The 16655-nt window shown below is 38.4% G+C and overlaps 1 protein-coding gene across 1 annotated transcript; it reads right to left on the bottom strand.

The window, feature by feature from the left end:
* Positions 1–1716: 1716 nt before the first annotated feature.
* On the bottom strand, positions 1717–14975 carry LOC145329209 (beta-1,3-galactosyltransferase 5-like). The gene is made up of 14 exons (XM_080173260.1): positions 14816–14975; positions 14148–14223; positions 13639–13688; positions 13145–13203; positions 12768–12857; positions 12473–12546; positions 11880–11950; positions 6076–6202; positions 5680–5786; positions 5180–5263; positions 4726–4786; positions 3975–4022; positions 3539–3571; positions 1717–2800 (listed from the first exon to the last, which is right to left on the bottom strand). Exons 1-14 carry the CDS (start codon positions 14889–14891, stop codon positions 2719–2721), a joined length of 1038 nt encoding a protein of 345 aa, XP_080029386.1. The 5' UTR covers positions 14892–14975; the 3' UTR covers positions 1717–2718.
* Between the last annotated feature and the right edge of the window lie 1680 nt (positions 14976–16655).

The raw sequence follows: 16655 nt of genomic DNA, 5'->3' as shown, positions 1-16655 counted from the left end.
ATAAGACAATGATAAATTTGTGTACATCCAAAATGATAGTTGGCAAATTATCCCTTCCGTAGATTTAAATTTTTTTTGTAGAATTTGGAAACTGCTCATTAGAACCAGGGAGAGATTTATGTAATAAATTTTGAAACTAAGCTCATATTGTTTAAAACTTACCTTAATCAGTTCTGCATTTCTTTCAGAAAACGTTTTAATAAGTGAACTTTAAATCAATCAATCATTTCTAAATTCAATTTCATAGATGGAATCATCTTTAAGAACAAGGAGTTCTGCTTTTATGACCTCGTCGGGCCAAATACAAAGAATTTTGGAAAACCATTTTACGTGGCCTATGAAAAATAAATAGCATTTTTGTAGTAGTATCAAATATCTTTATGATCTTAGCAGAGTTTCATAGTCACTAAAATAACAGTACAACAATCTATTCTCTGCACTATCAAGTCTAATTCAATATTAATTTGAATTGTAAAACCAACTTTGGAAAGAACCGTTTTAGATTTATATTTTAATTATAGCATGTCGAGAAGAAAAAAGAAGGGTGGTAGTTAAGACATGTATTTATTTTTAGAAGACTAGCTTCTACATAAACAAATTTTTAATTTCTAATGAGTTATGCTTCAATAGAATAGAGTCCGATTTTGATATTTTCTATTTAATATACAATTGCTAATTTATGCACTACTAAACCCCAAGAGGATTAGAGGAAGTCGATCCTCAACTTTTAACTTCAGTTTGACAAAAGAATTATTTTGTAGTTATATTTTCCCTTGGGAGGGTGGTTGTACCCTCCCCCAGAATAGTTATAAGCCTCTCTGGGGCTAAAATAACTGCACTGTAAATTTCGGATCAACCATTCGTGAGAACCTTTGCTACCGACTTTTATAAAAGTATGAATATTCAAAGGACTGACGTTTGACATTGTCATTCTTGTTAGTAGCATAGCAACTCTACAACTATGTTTTATCCCACCGACCGCCAATTCTTATGATTACTGCCTATAATATACTTTAATTAAAAGAAATATCATTAGTGATTAGCCTGTTATTGCTGCACTACTTATTTACTAAGTATATTTGCGATAACTTTTACTTAATAGATTCTTTCAATTTTTAACATTTACAAAACAGCCTGCTTTACTGCATCAAGATCCATGTCAGATCTATATAGGAAATAAATGTCTATAAATGAGCTCAAGTTTTCCAAGGAATAAATGTTTAAAACTCTTAGTGCTCCAATAATCCTCATTAAACTCTCATTGACCAAAGCAATAAGACCTTTATTCTATTTGTTTATGGAATGAATAAAGTTTTTCATTCCATGTTGATATTTGAATTACATTGAAGTATTTAAGTTTGATTTAATAAACAAAAAATATACGTTCATAATATAGAAACTCTAAGAAAACTCTGTTTTAAAAGAATTCGATTGTGGCGACACTTCTGTAGTGTTCAAATATTGAAACTAAAATTTTAATCATATTAACCCTTTGGTGATGGTAATGTAAATAAAAAATATAATTGAAAAATCTTTTTAAAATCACTTAAAATATTAAATATTTACTTCTTTCTTTTAGATAGTAATGGCGAGAGAGGAAAATTGAAATAGATAAATAGATATGTACTTATAGAAAACTAGCCAATAGTGAGATAGTTATATCGAGCCAACTCTAGTAGACAATATAGGCCTTGTTCAATTACTAACCCAAATGTGGAACAGTTAAAATAATAATTTATTTCATGATTAACAACGTAACAAGAACATTTTAATGCATAAGAAGTGCAGAAACATGATTTCTACAATTATGCGGTGAGAACAGTAAATTGTTACACAGTAACAATAGTAACAAAGATGATTACAAAATTGTTTAATAACGACTGTAAACTGGGATGTATATCAGGAATAAGGTATAGCCAACAAGCGAAATAAATTAAAAATAATAATTGGGGGGAAGTTAAAAAAAATCATTAGAAAATCAAGTATAGGTTTCGTAATCTTTTTTCTAATTAATTTCGTAGTTTGTATAAACTATATGTATTTTAAGTTTTTTAGATAAATTTTCACAGGTTTTGCAAATTAGGATTTTAAGTTTATGTAAAAATAACAAGAGGCAAAATAGTTAGGTAGAAAACAGAATACATTTGGAACTACCAATTTGTGCTTATGTTGTTATTTTTGCATAAATTTTAATATTCTAAGGACAAGATTCTGTTTTCCAACATGGACATTATGTGTTAAAAAATACTAGCAAGCTCATCAAAACCTTTAGACAATAAACTGTCTATTCTTCGTTTATAAATCAAGTAATATATTGATTAATTAATTCTACAATTATAAATTTAAGATGGAATAAATTACTAGTTAAAAATAACATCAAATTATTTTTTTTTTTAAATACAAGATGATTGCACATTATCTTACTAAAGATTAATCAATCAATTACTTTATCAACTAATTAACCAGTCAATCATTTGATCAATTAATTCATAAATCAATTGATCCGTCAATTAATCAATAAATCCATTAATCAATCAATAAATTAAGCAATCAATTAGTTAATCAATCAATTAAAAAGTTGATTATTTGATTAAAAAATCAATTTAACAATCAATCAATCAAATAGTCAATTAATGAACCAGTCAATTGATCAATCAAATAACCAATCAATTAATCAATCAATTAATCAATCAGTTATTGAATTTACTAAAAAATTAATTAATCAATGGGTTGACAAGGGAAAACATGAAAAACTTGTTCTATAAGAGGGCACACAGACCAATGAAAAACTGTCAAGTTTCTGAAATAAAAAAGAATCAGATTGTAATGCTATATCATAGGTTTTACCCGCGACCGTGGCACAACACGTAGCGCATCCGCTCGTCGTCGGGAAGGTGATAGGTTCGAATCTCGGCCCGACACCGCGTCATAACTAAAGACGTTAAAAATGGTTCCGACTGCTACTATGTCAGATGCGCGACGTAAAAAGTTAGAGTGGGGGGAATGCCTTGGCCCGAAACTGGCGCAACTCGCTACCATGCACAGTTGGGACTTCTCAGACAAAGGTCGTGCATCTCAGAGAGTTGGTTGTCTGATGGGTGAATGGACGCTTTACACCGCAATAATAAGTATTGTATGTATGTTTCAAGGTGCGTGGAGAGAGGTCTAGTTACCTAGTACCCGAAGCGACACCTAGCCCCCTAAAGTCTTAACTCTTTATATCATAGGTTTTAGTAGCTACTCTATAGCTAAGTTTAAGACATACATTCAAATAACCAAACGTTGGTCCAATTCATTAAAAAACATACTTTGAATCGATATAATATGCAAGTAAAAAAACAAAACATTATATAAACGTTTATGAAAATCCGAGACAGGTTACCTCTACACCCTTTCCAGTAAAATTGGTCATAGAAAAAATCGACTCTAATTTTTTTTTACTTTTTCTTTTTAAAAATAAATAAGAAAGGTTAGTCGTAGTTACCCAAACGAAACTTTAAAGAACAAATTTGACGTAATTAATTGATAAATAAATTACCTTGGAAAAGATAAGTCCTGGAACAAAATTAACCTGGAAAATAAATAAATTAAAGTATTAGAATGTTTTTAAAAAGGAGGAGAGGCCCCGAATAAAACTTCCCCCCCTTTTTCAAAATATCTTATGTTAACGCAATATTTACTAAACAATTAAGGGGATTGATCTTAGGTCTAAGCATACAGAGTAAAAAATATATTAGTAAACTTGAATTGTGTCAAGTGATCCAAGTGGTCTCAGAGATCGTGAAAACATTTTTACATTTGTACATGTCTTTTAAAGAATAAATTCTAAGGTTGCGTGATTATTTTGTGGAAAAAATTTTAAATCTTTACTAAAGTGTATATTATTTATCATATCTGAAAAATGAGTTTTAAATCAGACATACAAACATAGCAAATTATATAAAAAAGATTTGCTATTAAGAATTATATTTTACCTATACCAATTGAAGGCGTAACAAGGAGAGAAAAAATCCAAAATCCATCTAAAACAAATTAAGAAAATTTAAAAAAAAAACTAGGTAATAATAATAGTTATTTCTCGCATCGTATTATAAACGGCTTTCCGCGGATATAGAAAGTACAAATATGAGATTAAAACTAGTTTTTTAGCCCCGAGGTGCCGGAGGCACCGGCTAAAAAAACTGGTTTTAATCTTATGATTGTACATTTCTATATTCGTAGAAAGCTGGATATAATACGATGCTAGACATAGTTTTTTCGTATGGATGAGAACCGGTTCCTATCCACCGGATTCGAATGAATACGAGAAAAGATATTTCACATATTTTACTACTACCTTCTCCTATTTTAAAATTATATCTTCTCTGTGACTAGGTTCTGTATGTCTAACAGTCATTTCTTCATAGTATCATATATTTTAAGTTCTTTACAGTGCAGTGATATAAAGTAATAATTTTATTCCCATTTTTAGCTCTTGATTCTTTCCTATATTTTAAAGTTAAAGAATAGAGGAGGGAAAACTTAAATATTCAGCATCTAGATTCTATTTAAAATTACTGGCAATTTTGATACTTTAATGGCATAATGTTGGCAAAAAAAATATTTTGTGGGTTGTGCGGAAATTTTCACTTAGAACTGTTTGTCAAAATCTTGATCCCTTGTACCTAGACAAATAATCTGTAATCCTATGTGCCATTCCATATTTGGAACTTGAAAACTAAGTACCTGTGCCATTCTCCTTTGGCCAGCCAATCAATACCAGCACCAACTCTTTCTCGTAAAATTCCTAAAAATAAAAAGAACTTGTGTTGGAAAAGGTTAAATAATGAAAAAGAAAAAGTCAGATAATTCTTTTTTTCTAATTTAGAATGAAAATGAAAATATTAGAGCTTTTAATTTCCTATTATCGCTAACTTCTGAACTGACATGGTTCTACTTTACAGTGAAGCTTCTTATAGGTCCAGGGAAGGGTTTTGACTATTTTAGGGGAGGGTATCTCCACTCTCCAAATATAAAATACCCCCCCCCCCAAAAAAAAAATGTGTTTTTGCTTTTTTCTTTTTCAACTCAAATTGAAAATTCGAGAGGGGGGTGGGGTTTCGACTTTTCCCCCCTTCCACCCTAATTGTCCCTAGACGCTACTGGGGGCGTAACCGATAGTTTAAATAGATTACAGTACCTGTAAAAAATATGTCATCCATGAAAAGAAAAGGTGCATCAGGATCAGAAGCAGCCATCCCAATTTTACCGGCCAGCTCAGGTCCTGAAATCAAAGAGAATTTATAATATGGCAGGTAAATGAAGAAAATATAGAGACACACTCTCTAAATCAGCCAATAGGAAGAGAGTGTAGAAACAACCCGGTCATATTAATGGTTAGAAAATGTTCATATTTCAGTTTGCAGTTATTTTTTCATTTTATTTGCATATTGAGTAGACTATAAATAGTATCATTACACAGGATAAAGCTTAAATTATATCGTGTAAACAATTTTATGTTCGTGTAATGTGAAGCATATGGCAAACCAAAAATGAAGGTGTTTGTCTGCTAAAATTTCCCTTTTTAGTTTGACGAATTTTGGGATAAGAAGACTATCTAGATATATTATGTCTATTGGCAGTTATTACAAATTGAGCAAAGCTAGTGGCTTCGCATTTTTTGTTTTTTTGGCTACCTACCTAGTAGAAGGAACCAACCATAGCAATGTGGCGGCCATTTTTCTTGTCCATATTCTTCAAACGATACAGACCATTTACTGCCATAATGTCGGGAATCTCGATTTGGCCTGCAAAAAGTGAGATGACTAAATTAACCCTGTAAAGCAAAAATCTAAAGGTGACAAAATCTATCTTTTAGTAGTAAAGTTACTATATAACTGTAAATGTCATCTGTTTATCAGTTACAATCAGGGTGAACGTAATTTTCTGAGCTGTTTTAAGATTTTTTTGTAAAGGTTATGCTGAAAATTATCATCCTGTCAGGCTCTAATAATTAATATCAGCTCTTTGCTAAAGCCCTGTTTAACCTAACCTAACTCATAAAACTTAAATAAGTATAATAACACCAACTTTCACCTGAAATTTGTGAATTTCTGTATGCACTGAATATTGTTTTGGTCTGGGAGGTCGGCACCTGGAAATTTTTCCTCCAGAATTTGCACCAGGAGCCCAGTATCCAGGATCTGATCATCATCCATGCTTCCTACAACAAATATTGTATATCTAGATACTTACTCAATAAATTGAACCAGTTAGAACACAGGGAAAACATGATTTTCTCGCCTGCTGTTTGAGATAGATGTCTAATTAGGGTTAGTGAAATTTTGCTAACTAAAGTATTTTTTCATTTGTTTTCAAAGATAGAATTTATTTTTTTGTATTCATATGACAACTTTGCATCTGTTCTACAACTCTTTATAACCGTCTGTCTGTGTGTTATTCGCATTGCTTCAATCTGCTGTTCTATAATTCTAAATGTGCGTCTTTTCCTTTTTATAAATTATTTTAACATGAAAAAATGGTGCTTTTACACAAAGCGCATGTTGAGCAAAGATAAACCTTTTTTCCTATGCTGAAACCTTGAGGGGAGGCTATACCTGCATTGCCCCAACCCTGAGAGGCCACTCAATAATAATTATAGCCTTACCTAACCTGAGGTAATAAACAAAGAAAAGAAAACTGCAATCTTTTTTTTAAATTTTTTTTTTAAATAAGGGGGTAGGGGGAGGAATAGGAAACTGTCCCAATTTTGTATAACTTTTACGGAACAAGTTCCAATTACGTCATATTTTTCTTTCCCGAAAAAGGGAGGGGGGGAAGAAAATTTCTTCAAAAGAGATGGGGAAAACCCCCTTTTCTCCCATCTCTTTTTTCTTTCCCCCTTCCCTTTTTTTTCTTTCCCCCTTCTCTTTTTCGGGAAAGAAAAATATGACGTAATTGGAACTTGTGTGGTAAGCCGAAGCGTTTCAGCCACCAGGCCTTGAACCATGGGAGACGGCAGCCTCTCCCTGGGGCACAGCTCGGTGTAGGACAGCCCTGGCTATACAGGCTCCTCGGGACACTCGTTGCTCGGTCTGGCTGTGGTTGGATATCAGCATTGTCAGCTCCCGGTTGGTTCCCAGCTGAGGGTTGGCGACGGCCAGGCCTTGGCGTTGGAAATTAGGCCTTGTCTGCAGGACTATCTCTGTCTCGGCTGGTAGCTGAACACGGAGGCCTAGGCTCACTCTAGAGGCTCCCAAGGGGGGGACAACGATGGTAGAAGGCGCGTAGAACTCCATAGGGGCGCCCATCTTGTCCAGGTTGCTAGGCCTCTTAGCTCCCACCCGGATGGGGACGGCTGTCATCTGAAGGGGGCACATCGCTTCTGCTTCACCCTCTGGGGCCGCAACTTCCATCTCAGTGGCCACTTCTCCTCCTGAAGGCTCGCTGCTGGCAGGTAGGGGCTCCATATCCGCGTCAGGGTTCCAGACTGCATCCATAGGTGGTTCTGGGGCCGGCGGCGCCAGCTGTGGCTCGTTGGGTTGGTGCTGCAGGTTCTCTTCTACCGGGTCGCGATCCTGGCCGCTAGGCTGTGGGGCTGCAGCTGCTGGCTGGTACACTGGAAACTGTCCTGGTTCACTAGCTGGCAACGCCGCAGCTCCGGCCGGCAGCTCAGTGGCGTCTTCGTCGCCATCCAGGTCGTCTTGGATGTCCGTTGGGATCTGCTGGGCGGTGACATCTCCTGTGTATTTGCGCAGTCGGCCGACATGCGCGGTGATTTCCGAGATCTTGGCTGTTGGAGAGGCGGGTCTGATGACGTAGTGGACGTCCGTGGCCCGTCTCACTATCCTCCAGGGGCCAGTCCATCTCTTGGTAATCTTGGCTGATTTCCCTGGCACCAGGCGGGGGGCCAGATACCAGACCAGGTCTCCACCCTCTTACTTGGCCGTGCCTTCGTAAGCGGCCGCGCTCCTTCGGATGGTTCCCTCCTCTCGCTGCTGGATTGCGTCATACACGGCGTGGTATCGTTGCAGGAGGGCTTGGACGTTGGCTGGGACTGAGGCATATTCAGTGTCTGGCAGCCGGAGTACCAGGTCCACCGGGAGCTTGGCCTCTCTCCCAAAGTAGGCCAGGAAAGGGGTCACGCCCGTGGACCTGCAGGCCTTGGTGTTGTAGGCGAAGGCGATAGCAGGCAAGTGTGGCTCCCAGTTGTTGTCGTCTCTATCCAGGAACAGCCGCATGCCTGTGTTGAGCTTCCGATGGAACCTCTCAACCCGGTTGGACTGCGGGTTGTAGGGCGGTGGATGTGTCAGGCCAATCTCGAGCTTGGAGGCTAGTTCCTTGAATACCTGGCCAGTGAACTCCATCCCATTGTCGGAGTGGATCTTCAGGGGGCATCCGAACGTGGCCAGGTGGCGGTGCAGTAGGGTCTCGGCCACCGTGAGGGTGCGCTTGTTGGGGATGGCGTAGAGGCTGACAAACCGGCTGAACCCATCCTGACAGGTGAGGATGTAACGACTCCCGGCTGGCGTCTCTGGTAGGGGCCCCACCAGATCAATGAACAGGACTTGCTGTGGATACCCCTGCCGGGAGGGCACGTGTATTCCTAACTTCAGCCTCTCCTTGGTGACCTTCTGTACGCACTCAGGACAAGTCTGGACCATCAGGCGGACGTCACGGGACAGGTTGGGCCGCCAGAAATGCATGGCGACGCGAGCGATAGTGGCGTCCATCCCATAGTGCCCAGCCATGGGGGCTCCATGGGCCAGGAAGAACGCGTCCTGCCGGAGGGCCGAAGGCAGCAGGTATCTTGTCCTCTCCCCTGTCAGGGTCTGGTCGGTGGTGGTGAGGCAGCCATGCTCGTCGAGTCCAAGGGCTGCGAAGCGGCTGGCATACTGCTGCTCGTCCCGGGCCTTGCCCCGTAGCTCAGCCTTAGTTGGGGGTTTCCCGTCGGCCACCCACTGGCGGACACGGAGCAGGAGGGGATCCTGGGTCTGGGCTTCTAAGACTCGTGCCGGATCCAGCCATGCTGCGGAGGGTCTGCCAGCTGCGGGCTCCCCTAGCTGGCAAAGGTGATGGAGATATTCAGCCTGTTCTGCTAATTCTTCGGCGGACGCGGCCGGCATATTGTCATCCTCCCGGCGGCTGAGGGCGTCAGCGTTGGTATTCTGGGTGCCGGGACAATGGCAGACAGTGAAGTCTAGGGCCGCTAGCTCCTCCTGCCAGCGGGCCACCATCCCTGTGGATGCGTTCAGTGACTTCATCTGTAGCAAGGCTGATGAATCAGTGTTGATCTGGAAGCTGCGGTAGGACAAGATGCTGTGGAATTTCCGGATCCCATACATGATGGCGGCCATCTCTCCCTTCCAGGACGGATAGCGGGTCTCGGGGTCGGTCTTGCGCCCCACGGCAGCAATGAGCCTCTCCTTGCCGTCCTGGCATTGGCTGAGGATGGCAGAGATGGCCCGGCTGCTGTAGTCCGTGGTGAGCTGGAACACGGCTGGTAGGTCAAACCTGGGTGGCGCTCGGATGGGGGCTTGGCGAAACTTGTCCTTGAGCTGTACCAGCTGGGCTTCCATCTCGGCTGTCCAGGTCAGTGTCCTGGCCGTTTTCTGCCGATTCATCTCGTAGGTGAGGTCGGCATACTCCGGGATGAACAAACGGTAGTAGCCAAAGAACCCCAGGAGCGCCAACAGGTCCTTGGGGGTGATGGGGGCCGGCCAGTCAAGGATCCGGTCAATATAATCCTCTTGCATGGCTATCCCCTCACGGCTGAGGGTGTGGCCCAGATAGTCTACCTTGGCTCGGAACAGCTTGGTCTTGGAGGGCTTGAGGCGGATTCCTCCCCTGCGGTGGGCTTCCAAGATTTCCCGGAGCCTAGCCAGGTGGGCCCAGGTGTCATTGTGAAAGGACAGGACGTCATCAAGATATGACTGGAGGTTGGCTGTGCCCAATGGGTTCAGGACCCCTGCAATGAACCTGGAGTAGACAGACAGTGCGGTGGCTAGGCCAAAGGGCATCCTTTTCCATTGGTACAAGCCCCTGGGGGTGGTGAAGGCGGTGCAGGGCTGGTTATCCTCGGACACTCGGATGGTGTAGTACGCAGCCACCGCGTCTAAGGCACTGTAGACGCGGTGTCCCCCAGCTCGTTCTACCAGCTGCTGGATCTTGGGCAAGGGGTAGCTGTCCAGCTCAAGGCACTTGTTGAGGGCCCGGTAGTCGACTGCCCAACGGGTGCTCCCGTCCTTCTTCTTGATGGGCACCAGGGGGCTACTCCAGGCTGATTCCGAAGGCTCTATGACTCCTTCCTTCAACCATGTGTCCAGCTGCTTTTCCAGCTCGGCCTCCTGCCGTGGGTTCAAATCACGAAATTTCTGGCGGATCGGCTGGGTCCCTGGCTTGAGGCGCAGCTGTAGCTCTACTACATCGGTGCAGCCTGGGGTGGAGTTGGAGAAGACGTCCCTGTACTCCGACAGCAGGGTCCAGACCTCCTTCTTGAGCAGGGGGTCCTTGCGCAGAAATTCGTTCTCCTCCATCTCAAGATCTGCCCACAGCTGCTACATATCTGGGGGCTCAACAGGCTCTTGGAGGGAATGGATGCGAGGGGGAGGCTCGTTGGAGACCTCCAGAATGTCGGGCTTCACCAGCTCCCCAGCCACGGGGAGGCCGGCGTTCAGCAGGAGAGGCATCTCCCCCTCATTGACTACCAGTACTCGGAACACGTTGGCGGAGCCAGGCCTGTGCGCATACAGGCCTTCTGGTATGACAAGATACTCCCCAAACCTCTGTTTTGGGGCAGACAGCTGGATGGCATCCTTGGTGCGGTGTCCCACTAGTTCAACAGGGACAGCCATGACGCCGCGTCCAGGCAAGACCACCCGCTTGGCCGTACGGAGTTGGGGTGGTTGGCCATTTGTTGGAGTGACAGCACTTAGCCTGTAAGTGGCTGGCACAGGGTCAGCTTTGGCTCCGGAGGCAACCGGCCGCGATTTGACGGGCTCGGCGCCGGGAGAGGCTGAGGCATCGGAGCCATTCGTGGCTCCGGGGGCATCCGGCCACAACTTGGAGGTACTGGGAGGTAACGGCAGGGAATGTCCCGTCCTGCCGCACCTTGGGCTCAAATTCTGCTATCCGTTGCAGTGGTAGGCCTTACTTGTGTGCTGAAGCTTCGCAGCCACACATTGCCTTCTCAGGGAGACCAGCTACGCAGCTGTCCGTCTCGTAGATTTGGCCTGGGTGTTCTGGGGCTTGTCCCAGCTACACGTGCCAATTTAGACTCAGTTCTGTAGCCGTTGCGAGTTCGAATCCAACGAGCCCCTAGCCTTGAAGAATTCTACCAATAACAAACTAGCAGGATTTACTCATACAGAAATTATATTTAAAACTGAATACATTTACAATGGGTGATTACTATATATACAAAAATAGATGATAACAAATAAGTTAGGTTTGAAGGGGGTGTGGGGAGACAAGGGCGTAGCCCGCGGCGGTAGGCATCTGTGGGGTAAGCTGCAGTAAAGGGGAAGGTAACCACCTCCCGGTAGGATAGTTGCCTGAGGGGCGCGGGGTTGCTAAGTGGCCGTGCCCCTCCCCCATTTAGCCAGTCCAATCTGACCGCTGCCGGTGGGGTCATCAGCGGTCATGAGGTGAATGGTGATAATAGGATTAGTGCAGAAGGCTTGACTTGATAAGCCACTGCGTAGCAACTCTGTAAAATGCCCGTCCGTATGCTGCCGTCTTACCACACTTGTTCCGTAAAAGTTATACAAAATTGGGACAGTTTCCTATTCCTCGGGTAGGGGTATCAGTGATCAACAGGGTACTTTCAGTAAAAGCACAGCCGACAAAATAAAAAGAATATTTGTAGCAAAGCCACTCTGCTTCTAGCTATACTGTTATACCTACAAATCTAGCATGATTTAGGTTGTTATTCAGCCATAGGAGTCCAGTTATTGTCTTATACGGTAACAATCTGATCAGTATCAAAATCAATCAATCAATCTTACCATCTCAATAAAACATTTTAAAAGCTAAGCTTTTATACTATTAGGTTAAGTAGCCTATTAGTTCGAAACGGAACTTTCAAACTTGCATGGTTATTTTTGAAACAGTTTTCCTTATATAAAAGTAACTTAGGGAATTTTTGTGTGTCTGTGTAGTGAAGTATCTTGCTAATCACTAAACCGATGGGGTTCTCTTTTACAGAGAAGATTCTCATAGGTTGAGAAAAGGTTTAAAACTCTTTTAAGGGAGGGTATCTCAACTATCCAAAGAGAATCCCCCCTTGAAGAAATTAGATTCCCCCCACCTTTTTTTTTCTTTTTTTTCTTTTTTAGAACTAAAATTTATTTTTATATCAAATCTAAGAATGTTAATACGTTAATGTCAAATATTTGTAATACTCTAATTTTAACGTATTTAGATTTTTATAGTTTGGGCCAAATATTTACACACATTTTTACTCAATTTAATTATTGATTGATTGATTACAAGCCTGTATCCATCTGGTAATGAGTATTGAAGAATATCTCCATATTTTTCCGACTCTTTTTCTATTTCTCTTTGGACCTAAAATATGAATATTAGTGGATATTCTACTCTTTCTTATTAATCTATGCATCCTGAATTTGAAGCAATTTTACGACAGATTCAAATACTTGTTTGTGATTTACAACGATTTATACGATTTTAAATTTTTTATTATGGCTTTTTATTTTTTATTAAGCGACACGGGAAATGATATTCAATATCTTTAAAACTCTATAATTGTAAATTTTTGTTTGTCTTACTTCTTTATCGTCTGTTTGTCCAATAATGAAGAAAACGTGAACTTTCCCTCTGTGTGGAGGCACTACAGACCAGTCCAACCCACGGGTCAACTAAAAGTAGATCGATGATTTAAATTTTTGTACCAACCAATAAAAAATTAATAATAAATTAGGTATTAAATTTAAAAAAATAGTTTATTTTAAGATAAAAGTTTGGATACCAGTATAAATGACAAATACTCTAACAAACAAACAGTTCATCTAATATGATAATAAGAAAAAAACAAGAATATATTGATTAAAATGTGAAATTATTGAATTATAGCTAAACTTTTTTTTTAATTGGGATAAGACTAATTTATCTTCCAATGACCCATCTCTAAATTCTAAAAACAAACCTGTCGCCTCTCAAAATTTTTTGGTGCAGATTTAGCGGCCATGGCTATGTAAATATCACCTAAAATAAAAAAGTTAAAAGGATCTTTCACTGAAAATAATATCTTTTTTGCAATAGAAAAAAAGGTTACTGTGCTTTCATGAACAGAGAACGTAAAGAAAACTTAAAAGCGACAAAAAGACACATGAAAAAGGGGAACATATGAAAATGCTGAACCGATTAGGTTCTTATCTTTAGGCAAGCTTTAAGTAGGTCCAAGGTGAATGATGGTTTAAGGCTAATTTACTTTCAGATATAATTATTTGAAAAGTTTTAAGCTTAGCTTTTTAAGCCCCTCTCTGCCCTTTTTATATACAGAGCCTCTAGATGCTAGGGAAGTAGCAGCTAGTAAAAAAACAAAGGATAGAAAATAAAATCCGCCTTTTTATAATGCACGAATTATTGTGTGTTTTTGACCATCTAGGGTTATATACCTATTAGATTAATAAAATTTACCCGTATGTATTTTTGGTTGAATTTTGATTTCACAGTCTTTATCTATTACTCTAAAAAAATACCTAATTAGATAAAATATTCAATAAGTAAAAAAATACTGTACCTGAAGATTTATATTTTAGATTAAATTAATATTAACGTTTCAACTGTAAACTATTTGAAAGCAAAAACTAAAAAAAACTTTAAAGGATTTTAGGAATTGTTAGAATTAGATTGTTTATTGTTAAAATAGGGCATATATTAAATTTTTGTTAGAATATAACTAATAAATCACACAATATGACATTTTCAAATTATAGAACACATATACATTAAATATAACATGAGCATTTAAAATTTCTAAAATCTGTCAAATAATAAGAAAAAATATTGTCAATACACTAAGACGAACACTTATAAAATTGTAAAAAAGCTTCACTGCTATTATTATAGGTATTGACAGACAGCTACCAAAATCCGCCATTTGTAAGCGGTTTTTTGGCGGCTGAGGCAAAACCCTTAGAAATTACCTAAAAACAGAGCTCGTATTAAAAAGTGTTGAATCAAATTTAGAGAGATCAACTAGAGGCTGAACCGTAGGCTCCTGATGTAATCTTTATTCATAACAATTTTTTTAAGAAAAAAAGAAAATTCCAGTAAATTGCTTAGAAACAAATTAATATATCTGCTGAACCATAAAATTAACCATACATTTTTTTTATTTTACCACCCGTGGAAAGCTGCCTATAATACGATGCGATAAATAACTATTCTTAAACATCTACTAAACTGTCTAGAAACTGTTAAAAAGCAAAAGCCCGTATATCCATATAAACCATGCAGATTTTTTACTTTTTTAACATCAAATTTATGTATGTTATAATTATCCTATTCTTCTGATTTTTAGAATACTGATTCCTATTACCACAAGGACCAATAATATAAGCGAAGCATCTCTTTAATCAAGTCCTAAAATTGTATGTAAATCTTTAAACATTATCCCTTATTTGAAAAGTTTTGCCAAAAATGGCTTCAAATTTGTTTAGACTTATGCTTAATATTCCGCTTATTCAGTTCTGACACTCTGCCTGTTCTACATGTCTATCTAAATATCTATACATATATAAATCCAAATCTATATATTTATGCATACATTCCTCTTTTCTATACTTTATATCAAAATTTGTTATGAATTCCTTATTATAAACAATAACATAATATTTCCATGCTATTAATATTACAAGGCCACTTGATATTAGCCATTTTAATGTCATTTTTGTTTTAATTTGTATCACTAAATATATATAAATAATAAAAAAGGTTTTTCCCTTTCTCTTCCTATCTAAGCATTTTTTATTAAATCTGAAAATTATTATCAATCAAGACAATCATATACATATATAAGTAGCGCAACTATTTAATATGGGTCATTATAATTCTCATCATCAACACTAGACTATAACCAGTCATGGTCCTGGACCAATAACAAATTTATGTTATATCAGTTTGGCCGTTTACGAGATGCGTTTGGACACACTTAAGAATGATTCATACATCGAACTCACATTTAAGATTTGTTGATAAAAAAAAATAAATTAGTTAGGTACGATTTAGAAAGCATAGCAACTCTATGATCGTTACCAGATTATCCGTACATTCATTTTAAACATGTTGATTTTTCATCTTTTTAACAAAAAAAAGTTTATGTGATAAAGTTATCCAATTGCTCTGATTTTTGGAATACTGATTCCTAGGACAACAAAGTACGATGTTATAAATGAAGCATCTCTAAAATCAAGTCCTAAAAATGTCAGTATATCCTTCAACATTATCCTGTATTTAAGAAGTTTTTCAAAAATTTTACCTAATATTTAGTTTCTAATATATATTTTTTATATTCCAATTATTTAGTTCTGACTATCTACAAGTGTTAATGTTCTTTTGTATTAACGTTTTTAGAGCTTCGCTTTTATGGATGTTGTCAATTTGTTTTTAATAGGTTGGTTCTAACAAAATTACATCCGAACGTACTTTTAATACATAACGTATCAAGCATAAAATAAAATTAGATTTTAAATTTTCAATGACAACGTGGCACATTTTGGATCACTTTTAAATTCGTCTGCTGCTTAATACTGATGCGATTTAGAAATTTTTATGATTGAAAAATTTCTTGTCATCTTTTCAAAAGGACATTCCATGGTTTTATTTTATATAGAAAAAAGTTAATTGTGTCTAGAAAAGCACAGCAAAGACAAGCTAAAACAATAATATTATGAAGAAAATAGAAAATAATAAAAAGCAGAATTGTCCAAAAATCACTAAAAGTAACATTTTAGGCAGATAATTTATTTAACTTTTTTTCAATATCAACTTAAAAATTCTTTAATTTGTTGATATTTGACTAATTCACAAAAAAAATGTAATATTGTAAACATTAGGTATGAATTTCATTTAAAAATCACTTTATTAACTATTGATTTGGTATATTTTATGTATTATTAAAATTCATCACACTATAGTATAAAAATATTGTTCTAAACTAAAGTTTATTTTGCAGGGTTTCAGTATTCTGTGTAGCTATGTACCATAGTAAAATAACAATTATTGTAGCTTGTATATTATGTTGTTATGCACAGCTTAAAATCTGACATCAAGAACCGTCAAGCGACCTTGATTGTTGGAATCAGCTGATAGTTTTGTTGTAACGCGCTTGCCAGTGCATTTCTGTGTGTGCATGTGTGTGTGCGTGGCGCGCGTTATGTACTGTGCTTATGAACGAATGGTTTGAGTGTCCAATTTTAGAAGCGCAACTTCTTATACGTCTGTCTGTACGTCAGTTAAGTGATTTGACTCTACCTTACTTCTTTATTGGTTCATTTTAATTATCATAAATTAAAGTTTAAATCAAAGAAAATTACAAAAAAAAATCTAAAAAATTTTATTATCTTAGTTCTGCTGCGCTTCTTAGGGACACAACTTTCCTTGATTTTCCATTTAGCTTAGATTTATAATTGGAGAAAAAAAATCATCAAAAT

Source organism: Acartia tonsa, chromosome 10, assembly GCF_053477335.1.
Source record: "Acartia tonsa isolate MP-2025a chromosome 10, ASM5347733v1, whole genome shotgun sequence".
In the NCBI taxonomy this organism is placed as follows: Eukaryota; Metazoa; Arthropoda; class Copepoda; order Calanoida; family Acartiidae; genus Acartia; species Acartia tonsa.
The sequence above is the reverse complement of the archived record's forward strand: the minus strand, read 5'-3'. Positions and strand labels throughout refer to the sequence as shown.

Bases quoted from the DNA above. Each gene is read 5' to 3' on its own strand.
- LOC145329209 (XM_080173260.1), bottom strand. From the start codon at position 14,891: ATGACATTAAAATGGCTAATATCAAGTGGCCTTGTAATATTAATAGCA. The intron at 5,264-5,679 runs GTAGGTAGCCAA...CTTTGATTTCAG, and splicing joins TGGTTGGTTCCTTCTACTAG to GACCTGAGCTGGCCGGTAAA. The intron at 3,572-3,974 runs GTAAAATATAAT...TTTATTTTCCAG, and splicing joins TACGCCTTCAATTGGTATAG to GTTAATTTTGTTCCAGGACT.